The 23,906-nt window shown below is 40.4% G+C and overlaps 1 protein-coding gene across 2 annotated transcripts in view; it reads right to left on the bottom strand.

The window, feature by feature from the left end:
- The window catches only part of gli2b (GLI family zinc finger 2b), an 85,667-nt gene that overhangs the window by 19,501 nt on the left and 42,260 nt on the right, over nt 1-23,906 (bottom strand). For both annotated transcript variants that reach the window (XM_058401147.1, XM_058401148.1), the window contains exons 3-6: nt 18,388-18,493; nt 10,668-10,861; nt 7,644-7,847; nt 1-98 (exon numbers count right to left, since the gene is read on the bottom strand). The exon at nt 1-98 is cut by the window's left edge and continues 104 nt beyond it. In XM_058401147.1, coding sequence (XP_058257130.1) covers nt 1-98; nt 7,644-7,847; nt 10,668-10,861; nt 18,388-18,493 — 602 coding nt within the window. The remainder of the gene's footprint in view (nt 99-7,643; nt 7,848-10,667; nt 10,862-18,387; nt 18,494-23,906) is intronic.

Raw genomic sequence — 23,906 nt, 5'->3', positions numbered from 1 at the left:
AGTCTGTAGGTCGATACTGGAGTCGGAAAGTGGAGAGATGGACAGAGCTCTCTTCCGGCTCAGCCTGGGTGTGAGGCGTGGACTGGGGAAGCGCGACACTGTAAAACACACACACAAACACATGTTATGGGGATTTGTTTAACGCAGTTCAGATTAATTGCCTGGTTCAGAAAACAAGGTCAAGATTTTGTTGTAGCCCTGGACTTTTAACCTCCAGCTCTTTTCAAGTGAAAAAAGCCACAAAAAAAACCCAAAAAACAGATCAAAACAATTTGGCCACGCCCACTTCGAGTTCAAATCAGCCACAGATACACTCTTCTGATTTACAGCAAGTTCTGCTCTGCCTCTGTGGACTTCCTTGCCTCATCTGACGCTCGTGGCTAAGCAAATTTCGCCCACGTCTCTCTCCCATGACCAACAACCCTCATCACTTTATCCAATTTATTCCCACTAACCCATTTTCCTTAATCCCCACATTCCTCTGACTACCGAATCAAGCCGATAGCGTGCCGTCTTTCCCAAAGTGTGCCGTCCCATACCAGGGGAGCCTCTGATTGACTGATCCTGAAATATTATTCTCTATTATTCTCTGTCTCTCCAGCTAAGAAGAAATCTATGGAGTCGCTGCAGTGGCGGATTGCATTGTGTCATTTCCCCACACTGCCCACCTCCGTGCTATTTTGGGGAGCGTATGAGGAGCTTGCGTGCCAGGTGAGACAGCGTGATCGATGCTTGCGCACTCTCTCCCCGACACCCAGCCTCCCTGGAATATAGCACAGCCCTATCAATAAGTGCCAGAGATTGTGTCTTCGCTAATACTGTAGCTGGAGGCCGACACTGAGAAACTCAACTAGCACAGATCGCTTCGGAAAGAGAACACAACAAAACGCGACACAAAAGTCCGGGATCGAGCCGAACCATGAAGGAACACTGTTCTGATACGTTCGAAAATTTTCGTTCGTTAAAATGAAAGCTAAACAGCGCAATCAAGTAACTTTATCAGCTTCATCTCCAACTCACAATGACCTCGTTCTGATTTGAACATGATGATTAATCATTGCCTATAATTTACTGTAATTATTTAGATAACTATCAACTGTTGCAGGCGTCTATCGGTTTGGATAATGAGGGCAATTTACAGGATTCGTCGGAATTTAAAAGGGAATGAGCAGAAAAAATGGAGCAGGTGTGTACTCGTCTGTTGTGTGTGTGTGTGTGTGTGCATGGAAAATGTATGGAAAATTTCTTTATCGTCTTTATCTCAGCCAGCGATTTTAGGTTAGCCGAAGGTTTTTTTTCTCAAAGTTAAAGTTCTGGGAACATTGAGCTCCGAGATCCTTCAATCTGCAATACGGCTATTTTGTCTCGTTTAGTCTGCACTAACACAGTTTTGTGCACCAACATTGCGATTAGGGAAAACGGGTGTTTGTTGTTTTAGCATAAGCGAGTCTCTGCTGAGAAAGCTCTCACATAAGCACTGATTAGAGAGTTTGACTTGAAACCTGGTGCATTTGCCTCTGCAATGCTGTGTGACTTTGTGTTGTAACTGCTAAACACATAAATGACACGGAAAATCGACAAATCAAAAAAGCACAACAACAAAATATAAAAAATAAAAATACAAAACCAATCAAAGAAACACTGTAAATGAACAATACAGCAGAAACATGACAATGTTTTCTGGTTTATATTTTTTTATTTTCTGTTGTGTTTGTGGATTTGTCATTGCGCTTTCTAACTTTCTTTCACTGTTTCTTTTTTCTATGTATTTTGTTGGTTTTATGATTTTATGTCATGTGTTTTGCTTTTGTCCTTGTGTTTTCTTTTGGTTTTGTCATTGTGCATTTGAATTTTTTCTTGTGTTTTTTTAATGTGTAGTGTTTTTGGCTTTGTTGTTAGCTTTTTTATTTGCTGTTGCGTTTGTGTTGATATATTTTGCACATTAGAAGAGTTCGTTTGTGCAGGAAGACGTGCAGATCAACTTGTACTGCTGACAAACTTCTAGCTGACAAACCGAGCTTTAGCATAATAGTCTTCGCACACACCGACCTATAGCATTAGTGCCATTGTGAGGATCTGATTTTGAGACATAAATGAAGAGACCCTCTGTATAAGAACCATATACTGTAACTGTAATGCAGTCAGAGAAAATAAGTGTCTGTGAAAGGTGAACCCCAGCGTGTGAATGTCATTCATCCTTGCAAAAAGAGACTGAAGACATGTTTTGTAGTTATTGTGTTTCGGTTCTGATGAGCTCTGTCAAAGAAGAGGCCTTTATTAGCACTACACATACGTTACAACACAATACTTTTCTCCGCATACCCCAGATGAGGAAGTTGGGGTCAGAGCGCATGGGCAGCTATGATACTGAGGGGATGTGGTGGCTTAGTGGATAAGGCGTTGGACTACTGATCGGAAGGCTCGAATGCCAGGTCCACTGCTGGGGCCCTGAGCAAGGCCCTTTACCCTCAATTTCTCAGTTGTATAAAATGAGAAAATATTAATAAGTCGCTCTGGATAAGGTCATTTTCCAAATGCCCGAAATGTAAATGATACAGCACCCCTGGAGCAGAGAGGGTTAAGGGTTGCTCAATTGCCCAACAGCGGCAGCTTGGCAGTGCTGGGGCTTGAACCCTGACCTTCTGATCAACAACCCATAACCACTTGAACTACCACCATTTTGAAGTACTATATGTTGCATATGTAAAAAAGCAAGTATGGATTAGGTTATTATTAGGAGTTTATTTTGCAATCTGACAGATTTAATGGTCTTTGATGTATCTTGTATGTGTGTGTATTGGACCCGGAAATCACGAACACCTGTCTTTTGCCAAAATTGTCCGTAGTAATCAGCTGGTCCGAATAACTTTATAAGATGGCGGACGGGCGTGAATGTTAGACGCTGGTTGTGTGAGCCGACATTGTTTTAATGCGGATTTTATACTTCGCATCACTTTGAAGTGAAATTGACCCACATTTGTTGTGCGGATTATCACATTCGATTTGCATTCCTTTGTAAGCGTAGCAGGGTATGTTGGTTGTAATTAAAGAAATGCGTGTGTGAATGAGTGTTTGTTGTGCAATGTAATGTGTTCTTCGTAATTCGACTTCTGTTTCTGTTTCTATGTCTGAATTATGAAAGTTTGTGTTAATACAGTTTTCATAGTCGCTGTAAGATGTGGAATAAAGTGGCCAAATAACACAAAAAAGCAAAGGGCAGAAAGAACACCCAAACATCTGGATTTGTAAGATAACTGATAAAGTTTAAAATGATATCTATATTAGTAGTAGTAATTAGATAATAGTCTTTGCTGGTGTGATTTTTATCATTTTGGAAAGCTTGAAACAGAGTACAAACTCAAATCTCTGTCCAGTTGCCTTTAAACATTCAGTGTACTTTTTTTAATGCCATGGTATCACTTCAGTAATCAGACCAGAGATAAAATAAAATGAAATAAAATTACTTTCAGCATGTGATTTCTTTCTGTATCATGGGATTTGCCACAGAAGTAATGAGGATTCCTGTTTAAATAAAATAAAATAAAATAAAATAAAATAAAATAAAATCACCAGGCACCAAGCTACAGCCAGTCTTTTTTTCATATGTTAAACTCTGCTAAAAATATTTTTGAAGTATTCAGTTGCTAAATCAATCTGCGGAAATTATTTCCTCTTCCCCATCCAGAAGATGACTAAATCAACAGACACTTTCACTTTGACTCTAAACGACACAAACAGACATGGCTGTTTTATTTGCTGTTATATATCTCATATATTTATAACATAATGTAATCTAACTTTTTAGCTCTTGTTTGGAGAATTAAAGGAGAGCAAATTTAACGGGTTAAAGGTTTTGGTCAGTGTGTTTGGTGTTCCAAAGTGAAAAATTCTGTTTTAACTCAACAGGTGCGAGGCATTAGTGCCGCTGTTGGCAAACGCATGTGTGAGTATGTGTGTGTGATTAGGGGTTGTAACCAGAAGCTCTGGCAACCGGACGTCCATAATGATTCCATCACATCTGGTGCCAACACAAGCAAGCTTACACAAACCATTCCTCTGTAAGTGTGTGTGTGTGTGTGTATGTGCATGCACACATTCCCTACTGAGCTCACAGCTAATAAGTAATCCTCCAGCTTTGTAGCTGTGAAGGTCATTACTTTTAGCATGAGCTAATGGTTCTCTCTAATTATAAAAGCATTCGTTTTGGCACTTGGGCCCCTACCAGACGTTTAGCACCCAGAACATTCAGAAGCTGCACCCTAAATTATTAAGACATCACCAGAATTCATGCACACCTGACATTACTGACATTAGCTGTGTTTTAATCTTTTCTTTTTTAAGAGGATGGATCCAGCGTATGCATGTACACGTGTATGTAAAAATTACATGGCTAAACACACTGCTTTGGCATGAGGCCTTTACACTGAGCCTGTTCTGGTATTTGCATGCCATTAATGGGGCGAGGGGGAGCGTGTGGGACGCGGGACGCTCAGCCTTGGCACTCATATTTGTCTCTGTTACGCCCTCACCTCAGGGGAGATGTGTTTATTAATGTGCCACTTCCCTTGATAAATGGCCAAATGGAGAGCTGGGCGTCGCTTGCTCCGTGCCTCCTGATACCCCCTCTTCCTGCAACCTTAGTGATTTATGTCAACAGAGACCGCTAAAAACCTGCTGGAACCATCACATACCCAAAACCCTGTATAATCCCCATTAAAAAAAGAAAAGAGGAACAGTGCAAGGACCCAAAGTTTCCTATAAACCCAGGAGAAACTACACGGTGGAGAACAGCACAGCTCAAATAGCACAGTAACAAAGCATATCCAAAACCTATGAAAATGTACAAATGTACCAAAATATACCAGAATGCACCAAAGTGTACCAGAAATGGTCCAAAAGTTACCAAAATGTTTTATCTGAATGAACCAAATATACCAAAAAACCAAATGATAACAAAACACCAAATTGTACCAAATTAAGCCAAACATAACACTCCACATTATTCCACAATATATCAAAACCTACAAAAACATACCCAAATGTATGTAAAATTACCAAAAGGCAGTGATGGGCCGTCAGGGCCAGCAAGGCCTTCTCTGCTGGCCTACACAGCAGTGATCTGAATCACTGACATGCATTTTAATATATTTTTCTATGAATGTGTATTAAATTATTCCCAATAGTCTATTCTCTACATTTCATAGCTTTTCTCTTGGTTGTGCTGCTTCCAGTAGTGTATATTTATGGAAATACTGTAGCCTAATTTCCTTTTTACTTTGCTATTTAACGGTTGATTAGTATCTATTGCCGTGGCGTCATAATGATGGTATAGAGGTGGATTAATTCAGGAAGGACACCAGTGAAGGCCTGGGTGTGAAATTCACAGCCCGCCACTGCCAAAAGGTATATAACAAAAAATGCCCCAAACATCCCACAATGCACCAAAACATCCCAAAAACATAAAAAAAGCTAAACAAAACCTATGTAAATGTATCAGATTATACCAGAATGTACCAAAGCTTACTGAAATGTTTCAAAAGTTGCCAAAACATCGCAAATTCTTGTATTGGGGGTACTATAATTACTGCCCCAAAATTTCATATTGATATCTAAACTTTTTGGCACCCCTGTGTTTTGAGCTTAGCAATATGGATCTGTTGTGTAGTTCTGTTTTGACACCCCCCCACCACACCCCTAAAATAAAGTAATATGGTCTACTTAAAGTAATATCTACTACTTAAGAGTACAGTTTCTTTCTTCAAGATGCTGTTTTATATGCAAAATTTTCGATGTTGATTTTAAGGAAAGACACACTACAATTAAAACAACCAACACAGCCATGTTGGAAAACCTTCCACTGTAACATTGAGTTTCTTTCTAACACACAAAATACACATTACATGTAGGCTTTCTATGAGAAAGTGATGTCAAAAAGTCTCATTTTCCAGCCAACGTAATAGTAGTTTGAAAACAGACCATTTCCACCCTGCTGAATACGTGCCATTCACACCGAACTCATGGTAATCAGAGGCTAGTCACTCAGGTTCAGAAGAATGACCAGGACATCAAGGCAATGTCAGTCTAATGAGCCATTAAGCCATTGGTTTAACAGGTCAGAGTTTTGTTTAGGGTCACACATCATGCCACATAATGTGAAGTGAAGCTAAGGAGAAGAAGGCCTGAGAGGCGAAGCATGCGGAAGCTCAGCTGCTATTTGTTTTTGTGAGTCCACTGTTTGGCCTATGGTAAAGGCTGAACAAATATTTACTCAATAGCGCACAGGGTTAGTGAGCCACTGTGTTTAATGCCATACTTATTTTTAAATCAACAATTTTTGCTTCCAGTTCTTGTTTTGGAAGTTTTGCTATGATTGACAGGTTGATAGGAAAATGGACAAAAGAGTTAACAGCTTTCAAAATGATGAACTGTAAATGACTCCTCTGGGATTTTTCACAATTCCCAGGACTCTAGGTGACTGTGGCAGCTGAGAAAAGCTGACACGTCTCCCATCTCCACTACCTGGTTACCATCTCCATTTCGGGTCATGCAATGAGTCCTGATGGCTAGTTTCATTAAACAGCCGTTGATGGATGACGCGACGGCTGTGGCATGCTACAGCTCTGAGACCCGCTCTGAAAGAATCAGCCTGTGCTCCAGACGCCGGTCCCCTTTTAAGGTGACTTAGGAAGTGAGAGATGAAAGCAGGCATTCATTATGTTAAACACACGCACTTTCCTCAGAGGGAAACACTCTTATAAATGTCAGAGCAGCATGTGTGTTTACAGAGAGCACTGGCAGTGACAGTGGGAAAATACTGCACATGGAGGAGTCACCTTAAGTCACTTGTGAGTGGAATATTTTTAAAAGATCAGGATGTGTGGTTAGGATTTATAGCAGATCTCACAGGAAGCCTGTCTGGAGGTTTTAGCTGATTTCTTACTGACCTAATGTTTTTTTTTAATATTTATATTAATATTTTATTAAATATTGGAGATTAACCAGGAAAGGAGGAAATGCTATAAGCGCTGTCAAGGTTAGGTTTAGTGTGTTTTTGTATGACTTCACTCATATGAAGCTGAATAAAACACACATTTACATTCACAGATAAATCCACATTCTTTAAATATACAAATAGGAAACATTCCCAGCCCAGCAGACATTCACCCCTCCCCCCTCTTTCAATAAAACACCCTTGCCTGGCCTGTATTTACATACTGAAATGCGATTGGCTACTGTATTTTACGACATAATAACCTTTGCCTGCCCTTTGGTCAGTATATACTTAGATATTCTAGTGACATTTTCAGATTTTTCTTAAAAGAATAAGGGAAAACTAATCCAGAGGTGAAGCGGCTTTTTTTTTTTTTAAAAAAAGTATCATACTAGTGTAACTAAGATCAATTCTTGCATCATTGCATAAATGTTTTTTTGCATAAAGTATTAATTTATGCACAAAAATCCTCTTTGTGAATAACTTAATTTTTTGCATAAATTCTTTGCACCTTTACATAAATTAATACTTTAACACTGACACTGTTATTTCAGTCTCATCCTATTGGATATTACTTTCATGTGATTTACACCTAATTCATGTTTAACCCCTTCTTCCATATATATTCTTTCCCTCATGGGGTGAAACTCACTGTCCATGGGGTTGATGTAGTCCGGGAGGTGAACAGCAGCAGCGGTGGCGGCGGCAGCAGCAGCAGTGGTGGATCCAGTCACAATCAGATCTCCATATGGACTCCTGTGACTCGCCATCAGGTGGTAGTAATCAGCAGAGTTGGCTCCAGGAGGGGGATGAGGAAGACCAAACAGCCCACGCTCCTTCAGGTGCTCATGAGCGACTGTAGAAGTTATGAAAGAGATGGATAAGAGAAGAGAGAAACAGTTTTATAATAAAAAAAAAAAAAAAAAAAACACAATATAGTGACAAAGTATTACCTTGTAAGCTGTTAGGACTCACACAAAGCTATAAAGTAATAAGTAAAGGCATCTGGAATTCTTACAACTTAAATCCTGGACGTTATAATTTATAAATAATTCTGTGAACAAATTTTAAATATTATTTGAAAGCCTTAAAGGGGCATTTTGTATTTTTAATAATAATAATAATAATAATAATAATAATAATAATAATAATAATAATAATTACTATTATTATTATTATTATTATTATTATTATTATTATTATTATTATTATTTTATATATAATTAATTATTATTATTATTATTATTAGACTATTTTCTTTGTATCAGGCTTCTGTTGACACTTTTCCAGCCCAGAAAGAAGCTCCGTCCCCCAGCTGGAACAGCCATGTTCAATCCATTTCTTTTCCTTACAAGGCGACTCATTTATAGCAGATCGTTTTAACAGAGGGGGTGGGAAAAAAGAGAAGACGTGTCCGGCTTTTTTTTTTCAATGCAGTTTTAGTCACAGACAGAATTACAAACTGCTTCTGTAATTTGCTTTAGATCAAGTGAAGCTCCCTGTTTTCTCTCTTATTTTTGATCAGTCAGGTTAGTCCTGTAGTCTCATGTCACTTGTATTCCTGTCTGCTCCTTTAAAAGCTCATTGCTGGGTCTGCCTCACTAGTCTCATTACATAAAAGCAAATGAATAAATAAAAAAAGGTAAACATAATGGCCAGGTTTACACACAGCCATCCAGCCGGAAGCAAAACAGAAAGTGGAGACTCACATCTTTAGAGCTACAAAAGCAATGCACTGTTAACATCTGCACTTGGTAAAGCTCGGTTAAAAGTGTCAGGGGCAATAAGAGTGTGAGGGCCAAATCTGCTTTACACACTCACTTGGCCATACAGACCATGAGCACAGCTTGCCATATGGTTCACATTTGCATACAGTTAAAGTGTATTGGCAATATGGAGCTCCTGCTGTGCCCTTAGAGACATGCATGTGTTTGAGTATGTGTGTACATGTGTGTATATGTGTTTGTGTCTGTATATGTGTGGGAACCTATTGAGTTCCTCATTGAACATAAATTACTACTGATTTCTCACAATTAGATCTGAGGGTGTTTGAACTGAGCTGTCTCACACTCCTCCATCTGTGTGTAATATTCTGGCAAAAAATTTGGGAACCCCATAGCAGACTTCAAACCACATCTGTGGGTATTAGAACAGCATAGGATTAATATAGCTTCTTAAGTTTCTACTCACCTGCTCAGTATGATTAAAATGGCCAAAACGATTCAGATTATAACACCAAGCCTGATATCTCTATATATATATTTCTTCGGAATTTGAAATATGTGCTTAAAATAAAAGCCTAAATTAATCACATCCTGAATATTTTAAAATATCTGCCTGCTACACTTTGAGGGTCACTTGTATCGGGACATAAAGCTGAACAATCAAATCTCACATTCAAGGCTATCTCCCTCTATTTACAAGATAAAATAAACTCCACTATCTCTCTCTACTGCTATCCAGCTTTATTGCTGTCAGAATCTTCTGTGTGCTACTTATTTAAGTTTTAAAGCACAGACCCATTACTGTCGACAGACTGTAAAAGGTGATTTATTTGCTATTTGGCCTGTTCACCTGTTGTTGTAATTCAGCTCTGAAGACAGAAGTGTCAGTGAGGAAGGAAGCTTAACTGCCTGCATGCTTTTTACTTGTTTTCAGCACGTCCAACAGGCATTTTAGGACATTGCAGGGTTAGGAAAGCTCAAAGTTTTACTTATAATAAATTCATAATATATTGCAGTTACAGAATACCCACACCCAGAATGAAGAAAAAACTGTTCTGATGCTAAACAGATTAATCAAGACAATAGAAATGAATGTAAACTGACTACACAACTTACTTACTTACTTACAGAACACAAACTGAATTGAAAATCATCTGAAAATGTTTACACTACAAAAGAAATGAACTTAATCCACAACTTGCTATGCTACAATAGAACCGACCTAAATGGAGTTGGAACTGGCCCACTCTGCAACAGAACTGAACTGAAACCATAACCAACATAACCAAATTTAATTGAACTAAAAATGATCTAGAGTGTGGCAGAACTTAAGTGGATTGAAGGGAAACCAGCTATGCCACAACAGAACTGAATTGAATTGAACTTCACTTGGCCACATAACAGCAGAACCGAACTGAACTGAACTAAAATGATCTACACTACAACAGAACTGAATTGAATTGAACTTCACTTTGCCACATAACAGCAGAACCGAACTGAACTGAACTAAAATGATCTACACTACAACAGAACTGAATTGAATTGAACTGACACTGGCTACATTACAACATAATCAAACTGAACTGAACTAAAGCTAGCCACATTACATTATCAAAATTGAATTGAATCCAGCTGCAGTACAACAAAACCATACTGAATTGACCTAAAACTATTTACACTACAACAAAACCAAACTGAACTGGATTAAATATATTTACACTACAACAAAACTGAAGTGAACTGAATTAAAACCAGCGACACTACATCATTATTGAATTGAACTAAAACTAGCTGAACTACAACAGAACTGAAGTGAACTGAAACTGGCTACACAGAACTCAATAAATTAAACAGAATCGTGTTTAACTTCATAAAGACAAAAAACAAAACTGAGTCAGTTCATGCAAAGTGCATGAAAGTATGTATGTGTGTGTGTGTGTGTGTGTGCTCACCATCTGCAGGACTGAGTCCACGGGCCGCTGAGATCATGGAAAGTGTTGGGCTGCTGTGGACTGAGCGCAGGTAGTGTTCCACATGGGGTGAGACGTAGGGGTGAGGGGGACTGAAGGGCGACTCCGCCGGGCCCCCTGGCGAGAGCCGGATCAGGGATATATCTGAGATAACTGGACTCCCTAATGCTGGAGCGCTGTGGAAAACAACAGAGGAGACATTGGTTAATAAACATCACAAATAATTTCTAATAAGACCAGGGACATCTTTAAACATCATCTGCAAACAATTAGGGCCAAGAAAGAATGATTGTGTTATGAGTTTTGTGTCATAGGAAGCTTCAAAAATCAAAACCACTCAATGCTCTGGTAAAATTCTCCAAGGAGAGGTTCAGGCCCAGGCTGAGGCATATGATAGATCATGTTTGGTTCTTCAGCTTGAGGCAATCTTCTACATAAATCCAGCAGTAAGACCCCAGTCCCATCCTGAATGAAAGTTGACTTGTGTCATGTAGTCCGATCTGCTGTGTCTCTGCTTCATTAAATAACATGAGGTCATGTCTGCTGGTCTTGGGTTGAGATCTGGGTTTAGATTGAGACTCAACATGCAAGACAAGAGTAGGGGGGTTGTGTGATACTCCGGGCAGATCTGGGGTCATGTTATGGCGTGTCAATTATGGTCCAATGGCTGGACTGTTTAGGAGCTTATTATTTATTTGAATGATCAAATCTCAAACAGCTCCTTATTGCACTTGGGAATATGGGGGTACTTTTGGTTAATTTCTGCCCTACTATAACTGACTCTCATTTATTTCAACATATAATAGGCTAAAGTCGAAGATAATTATGAATTGAAAAAATGGGCACCAGACAGAAACTATTCAGGATGAAAAAGTTGCCTATAGATCTAGTTACACGTTATCCTTATCAGCCATGATTGTAAAAACCTCCCTCTAGAACCCTGATCCAATTACATTTGGTTTGACATAATGTCTTTTTACAGAGATGTCTAGATTAAAAAGGGTTTATCCAAAAGAACATGCGATTCTGATATCAGGTCTTCAGCTCACAAAAGCAACAGAGCTTTCTCAGATGCCAAACTTCATTACACAAAGCATCTCAGTTCTCCTTGTCTCTCAGTCTCTCCCCCACTCTGAGAAGGAAATGATTGCACTGTAGTTAAGGCAGCCAGCGATTGCAGTCACTCGACTCCCCCCTTCACCTCTTTCTTTCTTTAGCCGTAGCTGATTTTCAACCCCACCAGTCTTTTTGATGCTTCCCAGACCACACAAAGAAGCAGTAGGATATTCATTTGGATTGAAAGAAACTGTTCGGTTAAGGCCCACATGTCTCCTGGGTTGTTTTATTAGCTTTTCAGTGCACAGGGCCAAGTTTTGCGTAGAATGCTCGGTCCCCACAGGGTCAGAACACAGCAATTGGCCGGACTCATAGAAAAAGAGCCTTTTCTTGAGACCCCCTTCAGACTGAAGGACAAAAACAGCTGGCTGTGGATCTTTTGCATGTATTCTTCTATGATTTTTTTTCTATGAGTTCATTATTTAAAAAAAAATCAGTGGTGGAACCCTTTGATAAATATGAAGCAAAACAAAAAAGGGTATGGGGTTTCTTGAAAAAGGTTCTTCAGGTTATTAAGTTATGATATGAATTTCTTGGTCCAGTTACACCAAGAAAACATCTCTCATTGTCCTAACTTCTGTAATGGTATGAAATTGCCCTGAACCCGTTCACTTTCCACTGAGTGGCCACAGACTTCCACAGTTTTTTTTTTTTTCTGAAGCCTTCCAGGTTGTGCATACACTTAGACCCACTGAAAAGACTCCAGTGTTGCATGCCAGACAGCTAAACTCACACAGCCAGGCACAGCCTCCCAACCCCTCAACAACATTAATCTAACATCCTCCGTATGGATGTGATCTAACAGATCTGGCTACAGGATGATCTTATCTGCCTTGAGCAAACTTACCGGGTTCTAGTCCAGCACCCAGCACTCCATCAAACTTCCCTGTCTACAGATAGGTTCATCTCGTCTGACAGTCGTCCAAGAGACACGAGAGAAAAAAAAGCTCAATTCCAACGCAAAAGCTCCTCTCTTACTCAGGAATCTCAGGGTTGTCATAGAATGATGACATTCAGCTCCTCGCCTGGAATGCATCTCGATTTATGAACTGTCTGACACAGTAGACATGTTGTATCGATGAACTGATCCCGTCTGTTCACGTTTTCCACTAGCTTGACATCATTAAACTTTATTAAATTGGTCCCCAGCCAGTAAGTCATTAGTGGCTGGGATATGTTCCACCCTGTTTTAACAACACGATCACTTGAATTTTAATGTTGGAAAATGACAGAGAGAGTGTTGTGCAAAAAGCATTTCCTAAAGAGTGTTTTGAATTAGTCCATGTGATGTCAATGAATAAACAAAATGCGCCCCACCCTGGCAGAGACTTTACAAATAAATATTTGTATGATTTCAGTTGGCGAAATGAAATTCTTGAAAAAGAGTTGTTAAGTTCTGCAGGATAAAATATTAGCGGCAGGAAACAAAATCTGGTCTGTTACAAATTAGAACACCAATTTCATTTCCCAAATTCAAAAATCACTGTAGCTTTTCCCAGCATTAGTGGTTCTCATTTTTCTACAAAGAGGAACAAGTTATTTTGGCATCAAATCTGGGCATCACACTCCACAGTGGTGCTTAATGGCTCATATGAAAGTAGACACTCAGTGCTTTAAGAATTAGATTTGTCAAGAATTTAAGAATTTGTTTGTTGCAAGTATTTTGTTTTTATCTAGCCTAGATAGCCTACTACTACTTTATCTAGCCTACTACTATATTTTCATAGCAAAGTTGTAAAAAAAACCCCCAACATCTATAAAGAAAATGGTGATATCAAACCCATTTCTGCTGTCTGAGATGCCCCAAGAGCTTGTTCAAAATCCTCTAAAAATTGGAAGGCTTTATCTTTAACCACTAAAGTTCTGTGCAAGGTTATCAGAGGTAAAATCGTCTCACACTGAAAGTGTCCTGACTTTTATACCAGACTTATGCCGATAAAATGGTTTAGCTGTTTATACTGATCGAAAATGTTGGATAAGATGATTTCCGCTCCACTGGCAGATTGCAATGACGGTATACTGGTAAAAAGGGTTAATATTTCCCTTCACTGGAATTAATAGACTGGAACCTCTTCCAACATGACAGTGCACAAAGCAAGCTCTATAAAGATCTGGTGTGTCAAGACTGAAGTGGAAGAACTTGAGTGGCCTGAAGTCAACCCCACTATACAACTTTGGGATAAACTGGAATGCCGACTGTGTGCCAGGCCTAAATCTATAATGGAATGTTCAGCAAGACCATACGGGTATGATTGGTCAGGTGTCCATATACCAAAAATGGTCTACTGGTGAAAGTAGAAACTTTTGGATAGCTCAGATCAATTAACCTAAAGAACTCTATGTTCTTAAAAATGAGTCAGTTCCAGAATTTTCTTCCCTTCGATCCCGTGTTCTCAGTTGAGAATTGGCTTTTTCAGATAAAGCAGAATTCAGCATTCTCAAATGCACAGAAAAGGTGTAGGGGAAAGTGCACATAAATTTAACTGTGTTTCTCACAGTTACTGTCACTGACTTTATCTAGGATAACCATCAGAGAATATGAGGATGGGGATGTGGTCTCTTTGTTTGGATAAATAGTGGAGCTGTTTATTAAGATCACATACATTGCTACATTATTATTTGGTGCTTGTCTGGAGAAATTTGCCTTGTTGTCCATGAAAGCACACTAAAGTTTTAGTGATAAAACATACTTTTTTGTCCCTGCTAGGGTTTTCTTGTTAGCAAAGTTGGCACCTCAGAGACAGATACCTTTATTTGGACCATTTAGACTGTTGTGGAATATTTTTTTGTGATTTAATTGCCATGTTTTTGGAATGTCTGATATTTCCCACTGAGAGTAATAACAGAAGCACACTGCAATTACACCACAGACAAACAGCTTTGGTTTTGATAGTCAGCAATCAGTCTGTGTCATAACACTGCCCCATGTAATAACAACGCAGACACGATGGAGGGTTTCGGGTTTTTTTTTTTTTTGGTTCCTGGGCTTTTGATGCCAGGCTATTGTTGAGGACGGGCTGCTCTGCCAGACTCCTGGGATGAGGACATTGTTTCAGGTGCCCGTGCTGGTGTAGCATTCACGCCCGGCAGATGGACAGTGCACCTGTTTTGGCATTTGCCAGGAAGTCAGGTGCCCATGTGAGCCCATTGTCTGGCCTCTCAGGCTAATGGAGGCCTGAGCCTCAGTCTTAATACCCATTCACAAACGCAACAGGGGTCAGGATCATCCGTGGCTGCATCATGTGGGCGCCTGGCAGCGCTGAGTGTCATCCTCACACTGCGTTGGGGTTTAAATTTCTCAGTACGCACGTAGCGGATGTTGTATTAATATTATATGGAATGGAATATTTTCACATATTTGTAGATTATACGTTATATTTGGGTGCTTGTGTGTCTTTTTAGTGTTTTTTTGTGACAGAGATAAAGCATACTGTGACACAGGCACAGCTGTAGCAAGGGGCCACCACTTGGATTTAGATAAATCACACCTTCTAACACACTCCAACAGTACACTCACAGTCCACACACACCTACTTTCAACCACACAGAGGTACGTATTCAGAGTTAAACGCATGTAAATTTCCAAAATTGCACACATCATTAAGCACTTAGGCAGCACTTGTGGCAAAGAGTGTGGAACAGCGCTCTCAGTTATCTCACACTTTGAATTTTGTAACCTCAACTGACTATCAGAGATTTTCCTTGACCCCCTATATATTTTTTTTAATTATGGACTTGTAATTGGATATTCAGTAAATGTTTTGGGATATTTTCATGATCATTTTGTTGAGTCAGAGTCACTTAGTGAAATAAAAAAATGTGTTCTTGATATTTATTGCTGAACTCCTTCGCTAGTGCAGACTCTCAGGCTCGTGAAAAAGCCTACATAGCATTTCACTCCAAGTAACATTTCGTAATAATAACACTCAAATCTCTCTCTATTCTGATTAAGAAGAATATTAAGTTGTAAAATGATAAATAACAAAAGACGAGATTTTGAATTTCTTGATTTCCCCATCATTAACCCTGAGTTATTATGCCATGATTATTTTTTATGAAGTCATGGCCACAAGTTAATATAAACGTTAATTAAGTATGGCCAGAAAAGATCACGATCTAACCACAAGATACCAAAGTCATGGCCTTGAACTGTGTATCTTGAGCCAAAGATTAAATAGGTTATGGAATCACATACTTAAATATGGTGGGAATAGTCGGAAAAGTCTATTCACTCAGAGAATTCCCTTAAGGTCGTTGTGGGTTAATGGTATATCCATGGTCTAATTCAATTGATTTCACTCAGTCTCACTTAATAAAATAGTTACCACAGGTTAAGTACCTCATGGCAATAAACTATCTTGAAAAGCTTTAGTCAATGCCTCAGTGTATTTACTGTGGCCACACCGTATTAAAAAATAACCATGTTCCCTTAGCAGTTCTGTCGGAATGCGATATGGGGGATGATATAAAATATATACTCCAAATAAGACATTATGAGTTCATGATGTCTAGTGCTGGAGCCACCAAACAGTCCTGCATGCTTCCAAGAGATTTTTAGTTTATGATGTGAAAAATTAAGCGTTCTTATTTTAGACTGCTTCTTCCTTAATGGTGTATCATATCAAGTGCTATTTTATATCCTACAATGTGAGTGAATAACAGTTTTTTTTTTTATTTGATCTACTACCCTAAAAGGTTTTTTGATGTGTCCCTCCATAACAGAATCCATAAAGAGTTTATGTTGATCAAGAGGGTCACCCTTTCAGAAAAGGTCCAGGAAGCCTTAAAAGTCCTAGACTGATCAATTAAAATTAACTGCACACTTGGAATTAAAGCTATAACCTAGAAATGATCTGGTATCTTTAAGGGTTGTTTAGTTGTAAGAACCCTCACTACCATATGCAAGACTGAAATGTTGATATAATTATATGTGGAAGTATATGAGGTGGTAGAATTTCAAAAAGCCATTTTATTGGCAAACGATTTTTAATTTAAGATGCTCGACTACACTTTGCACCAGTTCTCCCGAGGCTTACCGGAGGTCTCCAGTAAAAATAGCAAAAGCTCTATCAGACATCATGCTACATTTCTCTCCTCAGTTCAAAGCCCTGTCTTCAGTTCTGCAGTGTCTAGTCCTTTGGCTGCGTTCTCACACTGAGTGGCGCAGAGCACGGGAAGTGTGTGTCAACGCGTGTGCATCAGCCCATGAGACAAGTGGGTGGCGCGCTCCATAGCCCCTGGCCCTCTCTGTCTCGAGAATTCCCACAGTGCTCCACTGTTCCACTCGTGAGATGAATCACCCCATCCTCTGTCATTCCAGCCACTCGTAGAGGCAGCAAACGTTTCTCTTGCAGGAAAAAAAAAAAAGCAAGCGAAGTTTCCCAGCGTGGTTTGGGTGACAGCTCTGACAAAATAACCAGCGGCCTCATTACGGTATATGCAAACAGTGATGAAGCGCACTGTATGGAGATGTCATGTTAGACGATTAGAGCAGGGACCTCTGACACGGTGCGCCGAGACTGTAACAAAGTGGCTTGGCTTGCCACGGGCGACACCGTGCTTAATTTGCTGCGCAACGTCCCTGTAATTAGATGAATTTGGCACAGGCAGAGGGAAAGACAGCTAGATCAAAGCCTTGATGAATTAGGGGTCCACTGTCAAGATCACATCACATTAATCAAGGTAGCCGAGTAGTACGACACGTCCATCCCCCTACCCTGTACTCGCAACTGCTTATGATGAATAGGCTCGCTGCTACCAGGCACACCATATGTATCACCATCAAAATCTGTGAATTTAAATGTAAGAACACAACTTCCAGAATTGTATTGATTTATTCGGCCCCTTTCTTAAGATAAACCTGCCTTGGAGGCAGACCCCGTTTCTGGCTGGGGAAAATAAAGTAGTTAGACTTGAACGTACAGTACTGACAACAAAGTACAACTCTGAAACTTGTTTGGCCCACTTCAGTTTACACAACACAAAGCTCCCAGTTGAAAATTCATATGGGACGTGTGGAACGACTGAGGTCTCGAGGTTACCCTACATTACTGTCGAAGTCTAGGGCAACATTTTTGACCATGAGGATTTGGTTACGCTGGAAGAGAAAACATCGTGCTGTCCCGATCTAGGAAGAAATCAATGCAAAAAGTCATGTTAATTGGAAGAGCATGTGGACCAGCGTGTTTCTCCTGGAGGCTAGGAGATGCCAAATCACTGAGAATCTCCATACGCAGCGTGGACTGGAAAGGAAATGTTCGAGATGTTTGTACGTGCCAGTGGTCAAGTACTCGTCTGTCTTTGATATTTCATTGGCCTGTGACTGGGGAATTACACGTTGTCTTGGGTTTCGTTGTGGGAAAATATATCAGTGATTCGAGGAGAGAGAAATGCTAGTCGGAATACAGATCTAGAGTTAAGTCATATCTGTGGAGCATCTGCCCCGTCAAACAGGAGTATGATGATGTCATGGGCTCAGACGTACGTCACGAGCGCACTGGGCTTGCTTCTGGCTTTTCACTGGGACTCAGATCTAAACTAGCTATTTGGTTAGAGAGAGACAGAGAACACAGACATGGTTACTTACCCATGCAGGGAGTGAAGGCCATGAGGTTCGTAGTGGTATCTTCCTTCGTGGTGACGTATGTCGATGGGGATCGGCGTGTGGAAAGTCGGGAATATATGATGAGGCCCTGCAGACAAGACAGAAAGACAGAGAGAGAGAGACGAAGAGAGAAAAGTATCGAGGGAGAGAGAAAGAAAAAAAAAATCTGTAAGAAACTTCAAAAAAAAAGAGGAAAAAAAAGAAAAAACTTTCAAAGCCAACCACTCTACAATAAAGTCGAGTCTCAGAGCAGGCTGAGCAGTTTCGTGTAAAATATTGGCACTATCACACAAGAGAAGTGGAATAAATAAATAATCAAAGTCATCCTATGAAATCCTACATCTTAGACATAAAAGATATCCAACTGGGCTTTCGACAAAGACCTGCAGCCAGACGTTCTTTGAACTAGCGGGAATGATGGACGCTATCAAGGAGAAGCGCAGCCTCGACACAAACCGGAGTTGACAGCAGGGGAGAAGCTTTGCTCTGGTCTCTTGTAGTGGTGCAGACTACACAACCTTCCTCGATCACACATACACACACATTCACACACAAATGCCCACATTCCCACATCTTAATGGCTCCAAAACAAGGACAAACCCCTCTGTTAGGGGGGAAAAAAGCATATGTGAGATTTGTTTTCGAAAGGAATCATGGAAAGACGCAGTGGTAGAAACAGAAGAAAACCCTCTGATGCCTTTGAAATCAAATACAGCCTCATTAATAAGGAGTGTGTGCGCTGCTTAGCAACTTTTTACTAGCAATGCCGTTGCGCACGACGCGCCGTTTACAGTCAAGCTCGTTTATATGAGCTTGAGCATTTTCTTCATTATGGCTGCTTTTGTGGGGAATTTTTATTTGGAATGAAAAGGGATCAAAATCAACGCTTTCCTGTAATAAATACTCTCCTGGCTCGGGATGGCCCATTAAATCCAAGCGGGCCTTCATTAGCTGTTGTGATAACGAGACACCGCAGTTGATCTTTTGCAGGACCAAGTTTGTTTTTAGTGCCATAACAGTGCGGTTTTTTGGAGTCTTAAAGTCTTTTACAGAGTTTTGTTTCTAATTAGCGTCAGTGTTCCTGTAAGTACTATTTCTTTCTCTCTCTCTCTTTTTTTGGTTGCTTTTTTCTTTTCTCTGCACTTTGTTCTATGAGAACATTAACACCACTGTTCCACTCACTTGGCACCAGCATCACAGATCGGGTTTCTTAGGCTTTTAGCACTCGGGACTAATTGTAAAAGGCTGACATGCTGACATGGAGGATTAAAAGACAGGAGATGAGAAAGAAAGATATGAGGCTCGCCTCTGACGGTTTCTGGATTGTATTAAAATTCTTCGGAGAGAGTGGGAGTTTGGGAGAGGTCAAGGGTCACGGATCATTACCTATATCCGAGGAGCCTGGGAGGGCCTCCAGGGGGCCAAACACTCAACAGTGGTATGAGTCAGCACTCTCCATCCTCCTCCTCTTGATTGATCCGTGATGGCATGACGGACAAACTCAGACCGAACGCCAGGACGTGACCTTCTTTTCCATCTCGTCTATTCCTCTCTCGGACTCTTGTCACATTTAACTCTGGTTTGTATCTAAAAGCTTTGTGAGAACTAGCTTGCTTTTATTTATTGCTTTTACTGGCTTTTATTTATTACGAGGTTTAGAACCTCTGAGAGGTGGGTTCTGAAAGAAACTTACAGAGAAACCTTACAGTGTGCATATCTTATAACACGTGGGAGTGAATCCAGCTTTTGCAGTGTATAATTGGTTGGCCATGAATACGGAACATGCTTTCATGTTTATATTGTTGTACTACCCAGTGATTAGCTGAGCCTCGAAGCTGCAGGGTTGGTGCGTGACTTGTTTTAGTCATCCTACCCCTCTTTACAGTGTTTGTCATGGAAAATGCCCCTGGTCGAGTTTAATTGATGCAAAACACCATAAAACGCACCTGACATTCAGAAAGGAACATACCACAACAATAACCGTGTGCAGCTGTTAAAAACACTACACTAAGACTACGCTACAGAGGTTCGTAAGGCACCGTTCAGATCTGACCTTTGAGCTGAAAAGCTTCCTATTAAACCACAGCCACTTCACAACCTCCCAGCAGAAGCAATTCTACACCACACAATGGAGATCATGTGATTAAACCCAGGCATGGCTGCTTTCTCCAGCCTCTCTGTCCCATGAAAAAGGGCAGGGGGCTATTTTTCAAGGAAGCGCTATAATAGCGCTGTGTGTGAGTGTGAGTGCGCTGTACTGTGGAGTGGATGCAAGCAAAACAGCTTCATTCAGCTCCCGGCCCTGGTTAATGCCCCTTAACTAATGCTGGGAGTGAGTTATTGGAGGGGTGGGTATGGTTGGGGAGGTGGTAGGAAGAAGGCACAAGGAAGAGCCGAGACAAAATAAGAAAGAACTAGGTCAGCAAAACACGAGTTCTACACAACACAACGCAACTCAACACAAGTCATTAAGATTAATCAAAGGACTGCACTTATTGCCAATCTTCAAAATCGTCAAAACTGTGCCACTATGGAAAAAAGGGAGGGAGAATGAAGCAAAAAAATGTAATACTTTATGCCTTGAAACAGAACCGTACAAGCCTTCATTAGACACTCAAATGTACTAGAGCTGAGAAAACACACCTGCGGGTTCCAAACATCGATATAAGACGCATCAACTGTGGTGGGAGTGGCCCGGAAAAAGCACACAAATTCTCTGTTTTTCACGTGATTATGTGAGTAACAATGGCTTACATATGTAGTTACAACTTCTTGTGCAATGAGAAATCAAGTAAACATGTGTTAATAAATATACAAAATGTATGGAAATAAATTAATCATGTTTTATAAAAAAATAAATAAAAATAAAGGGGAAAAATCAAAACACAGGTACAAAACAAATGCATGCCATCATGCACTACATGTACAAAATGATGTATGGAAATATGTATGGAATATAAACACAGAGAAAAGAAATAAAACACATGCACTACATGAAAAAAAAAATGTCTTGTATGGAAATAAATGATACAAATTTACAGGGAAAGACAAACAAACACAAGCACTAGATTACTGGAAACAAAACCATATGTGTAAATTTTCCACGTGGTTCATGTGACTTTTCTGCAACAGCTAGAGCAAATATTGCTAATGAAATCCGAGCTATGAATAAAATTATGCTTTTTTTTATGACACTTTTACGAAGTTAGCCAATTTTTTCTAGTCTCACTATCAGGGAACTAAAAAGCAACGGCATTGTTTTGATTAAACAAAATGAGATTTTGCATGGAATAAACAAGTGTCTTAAAAAAAAGACAAAGCCAAAAAATCCAGTCATTTACTTCTCACACTGTATACACATCCAAGCCATGGTTTTCTGTTGCCCAAGCTTAAAAAGTAGTATTAACGAGCATTAAAACCCTCCCCACTCTGTGTCATTAAGGCTCCACATTTCTCCACACAACCACCATTCATCAGAGCGCTGCCTCAATTATCCGCATTAGCAGTGTTATTTCCAGAAGTCACATTTTTCATGTCAGCCTCTTTGTCTGGGCCTCTTAGGGGCCGTTCGGCTCGGATCTGCCGCCCCCCGGAGGAGGCTCGGGCCTCCGGTACGTTACGGCTCTCCGTGCTTGTCTGTGGATCCACCAGGTTGGGTTATTCGATCACGTGGACAGCTTCATTGTTCCGGGAGAACAAAAGGCGAGCGCTCTGGAGAGTTCAAGAGCGCCGTTTACCTGCTTCAGTGAGCTGTGTTCCCTGGGGGGCCACGCTCAGGCCCTCACATCTATTAGTCTTTGGGTGATAACATTTGTTTTAGCATCTGGGGGGAATGGACTCACTTTCTCACAGTCAGTTCTGGGTACAGTGCTGGAGCTGGAGGCTTTTCGCTCACACTCGAGGAAAGATTTCAGCTGGAGCTCAGTTGCGCTGATGGTACCCAGTAGGGGTGTACGTGATCCACTAAAGAGATCTGTTTAGTGCTTCAGTTATCTGTTTCTGTATTCAGATTAAAACCCAAAGTGGGTGTTGCCAAAACAGAAGCTGCTTTTTTAAATACGAACCATAACACTACGCCTCGCACAACACCAGAAAACTGCCATGTAGTAAAAAAAAAAAAGCCAGTGCTATTAGCATGGTCTGTGAATTCTGACTCTGATAGTTCCTCAGCAAACATTATTTCCAAGTTCATAACTGGTTTCAGCAGTGCGTTCTTATCCTGATCACAGAGTTATTATTATTTTTGTTCATGCCCATGCAATTCTCTAACAAATTGAACAGGTTTCCTAAAAAATAAACAAAAAAAAATAAACAAAGTAGTAGCTTAATTTAAACCTCCACATTCCTGACCAGGCAGTTACTAAGGATGACTGAATGATTAATTAACATTGTGCTACTGAACATGGTGTTTCTTTTTCCTGTGAGCTTCATGTCTCACCAGTCATTTGCACCTGCAAGTCATTTTTTGTTGTGTCCCACTGGATCCAAGTGCCTGTGCCAGTCCCAGTGCAGTCCCAAGACCACTAGTCTCTAGATAGGGCACTTGAAGTTTCCTGGTAGGAGGTGCTCCTCTTATTCATATCTATATTTGTATATGTATATAACGCATCATCTGTTCACTCAGTTACATCTCTAGTCCCTAATCTCAGTTCTCTGAGGAAGCCAAGCTCATCAAACTTGCTCAACCAGACTAGATAAAAATTCCTCATATACTGTGTCTAAGCATTAACAAAGCTTTTAAAGGTTAAAGAGTTTATTCTGCTGTAACTATAAATATTTAAGGAACACAAGCAGTCAAGTCTTGACTTTGTGTAGCCCTAATCCTCGGATCTACAGCGCTAAAGTGGTTCCACCTTATAGGAAGTGCTCAATGAGCGTAATGATCCTCCGAGAAGGCCAGTCCTTGGCAACATAATTAAAAGGCTTTCTGTCTTTATCCAGACAAGCAGGAGGGGAAATTAGACAGGAAATTCCTCTGGAACAAGCTGGCCAGAGGCTTAACTACACATCATCATGCCAAGCATTACACACCACCAAGCCCCATGTCGCAAAGCATTCTGGGACATGCCAAGGTAACTCAGGGCCTCTGGCAGGTTCAGAGTCTCAGCATGCAGTTCATTACACAGCTGCCTATTATTTTTATAAAAACATTTTTTAAAGTAAGCATTTTTCACAGGATATACCATCTTCATTACCTCTGTGGGTTTGAATCATGGGGTTGGACGGATGTCTAAGACTTAATACGCTGACTTTTTGATAAAAAGGCTCAGCTAGAAGTGACCGTGAAGTCCACAGGAGGAAAGAGTTACAGCCGAAAATGTGTTTGAGCTGTAAATGCAGGAAGTCCAGCCTAGGCTTCGCAGCTGCAGGGGCAAAAGGGCAGAGCGAGGCGACACTTATCAGCGTCCTTCAGCTGCATCTGGGTAAAAATGCTAATAAGATCCATGCATCATCGTGCTTTGGATAAGAATGCGGAGAGAGCGAGAGAACGGCAGGCCTCC

The sequence above is a fragment of the Hemibagrus wyckioides genome, linkage group LG10 (assembly GCF_019097595.1).
Source record: "Hemibagrus wyckioides isolate EC202008001 linkage group LG10, SWU_Hwy_1.0, whole genome shotgun sequence".
NCBI lineage: Eukaryota > Metazoa > Chordata > Actinopteri > Siluriformes > Bagridae > Hemibagrus > Hemibagrus wyckioides.
This window is presented reverse-complemented; position numbering and strand designations above follow the sequence as displayed.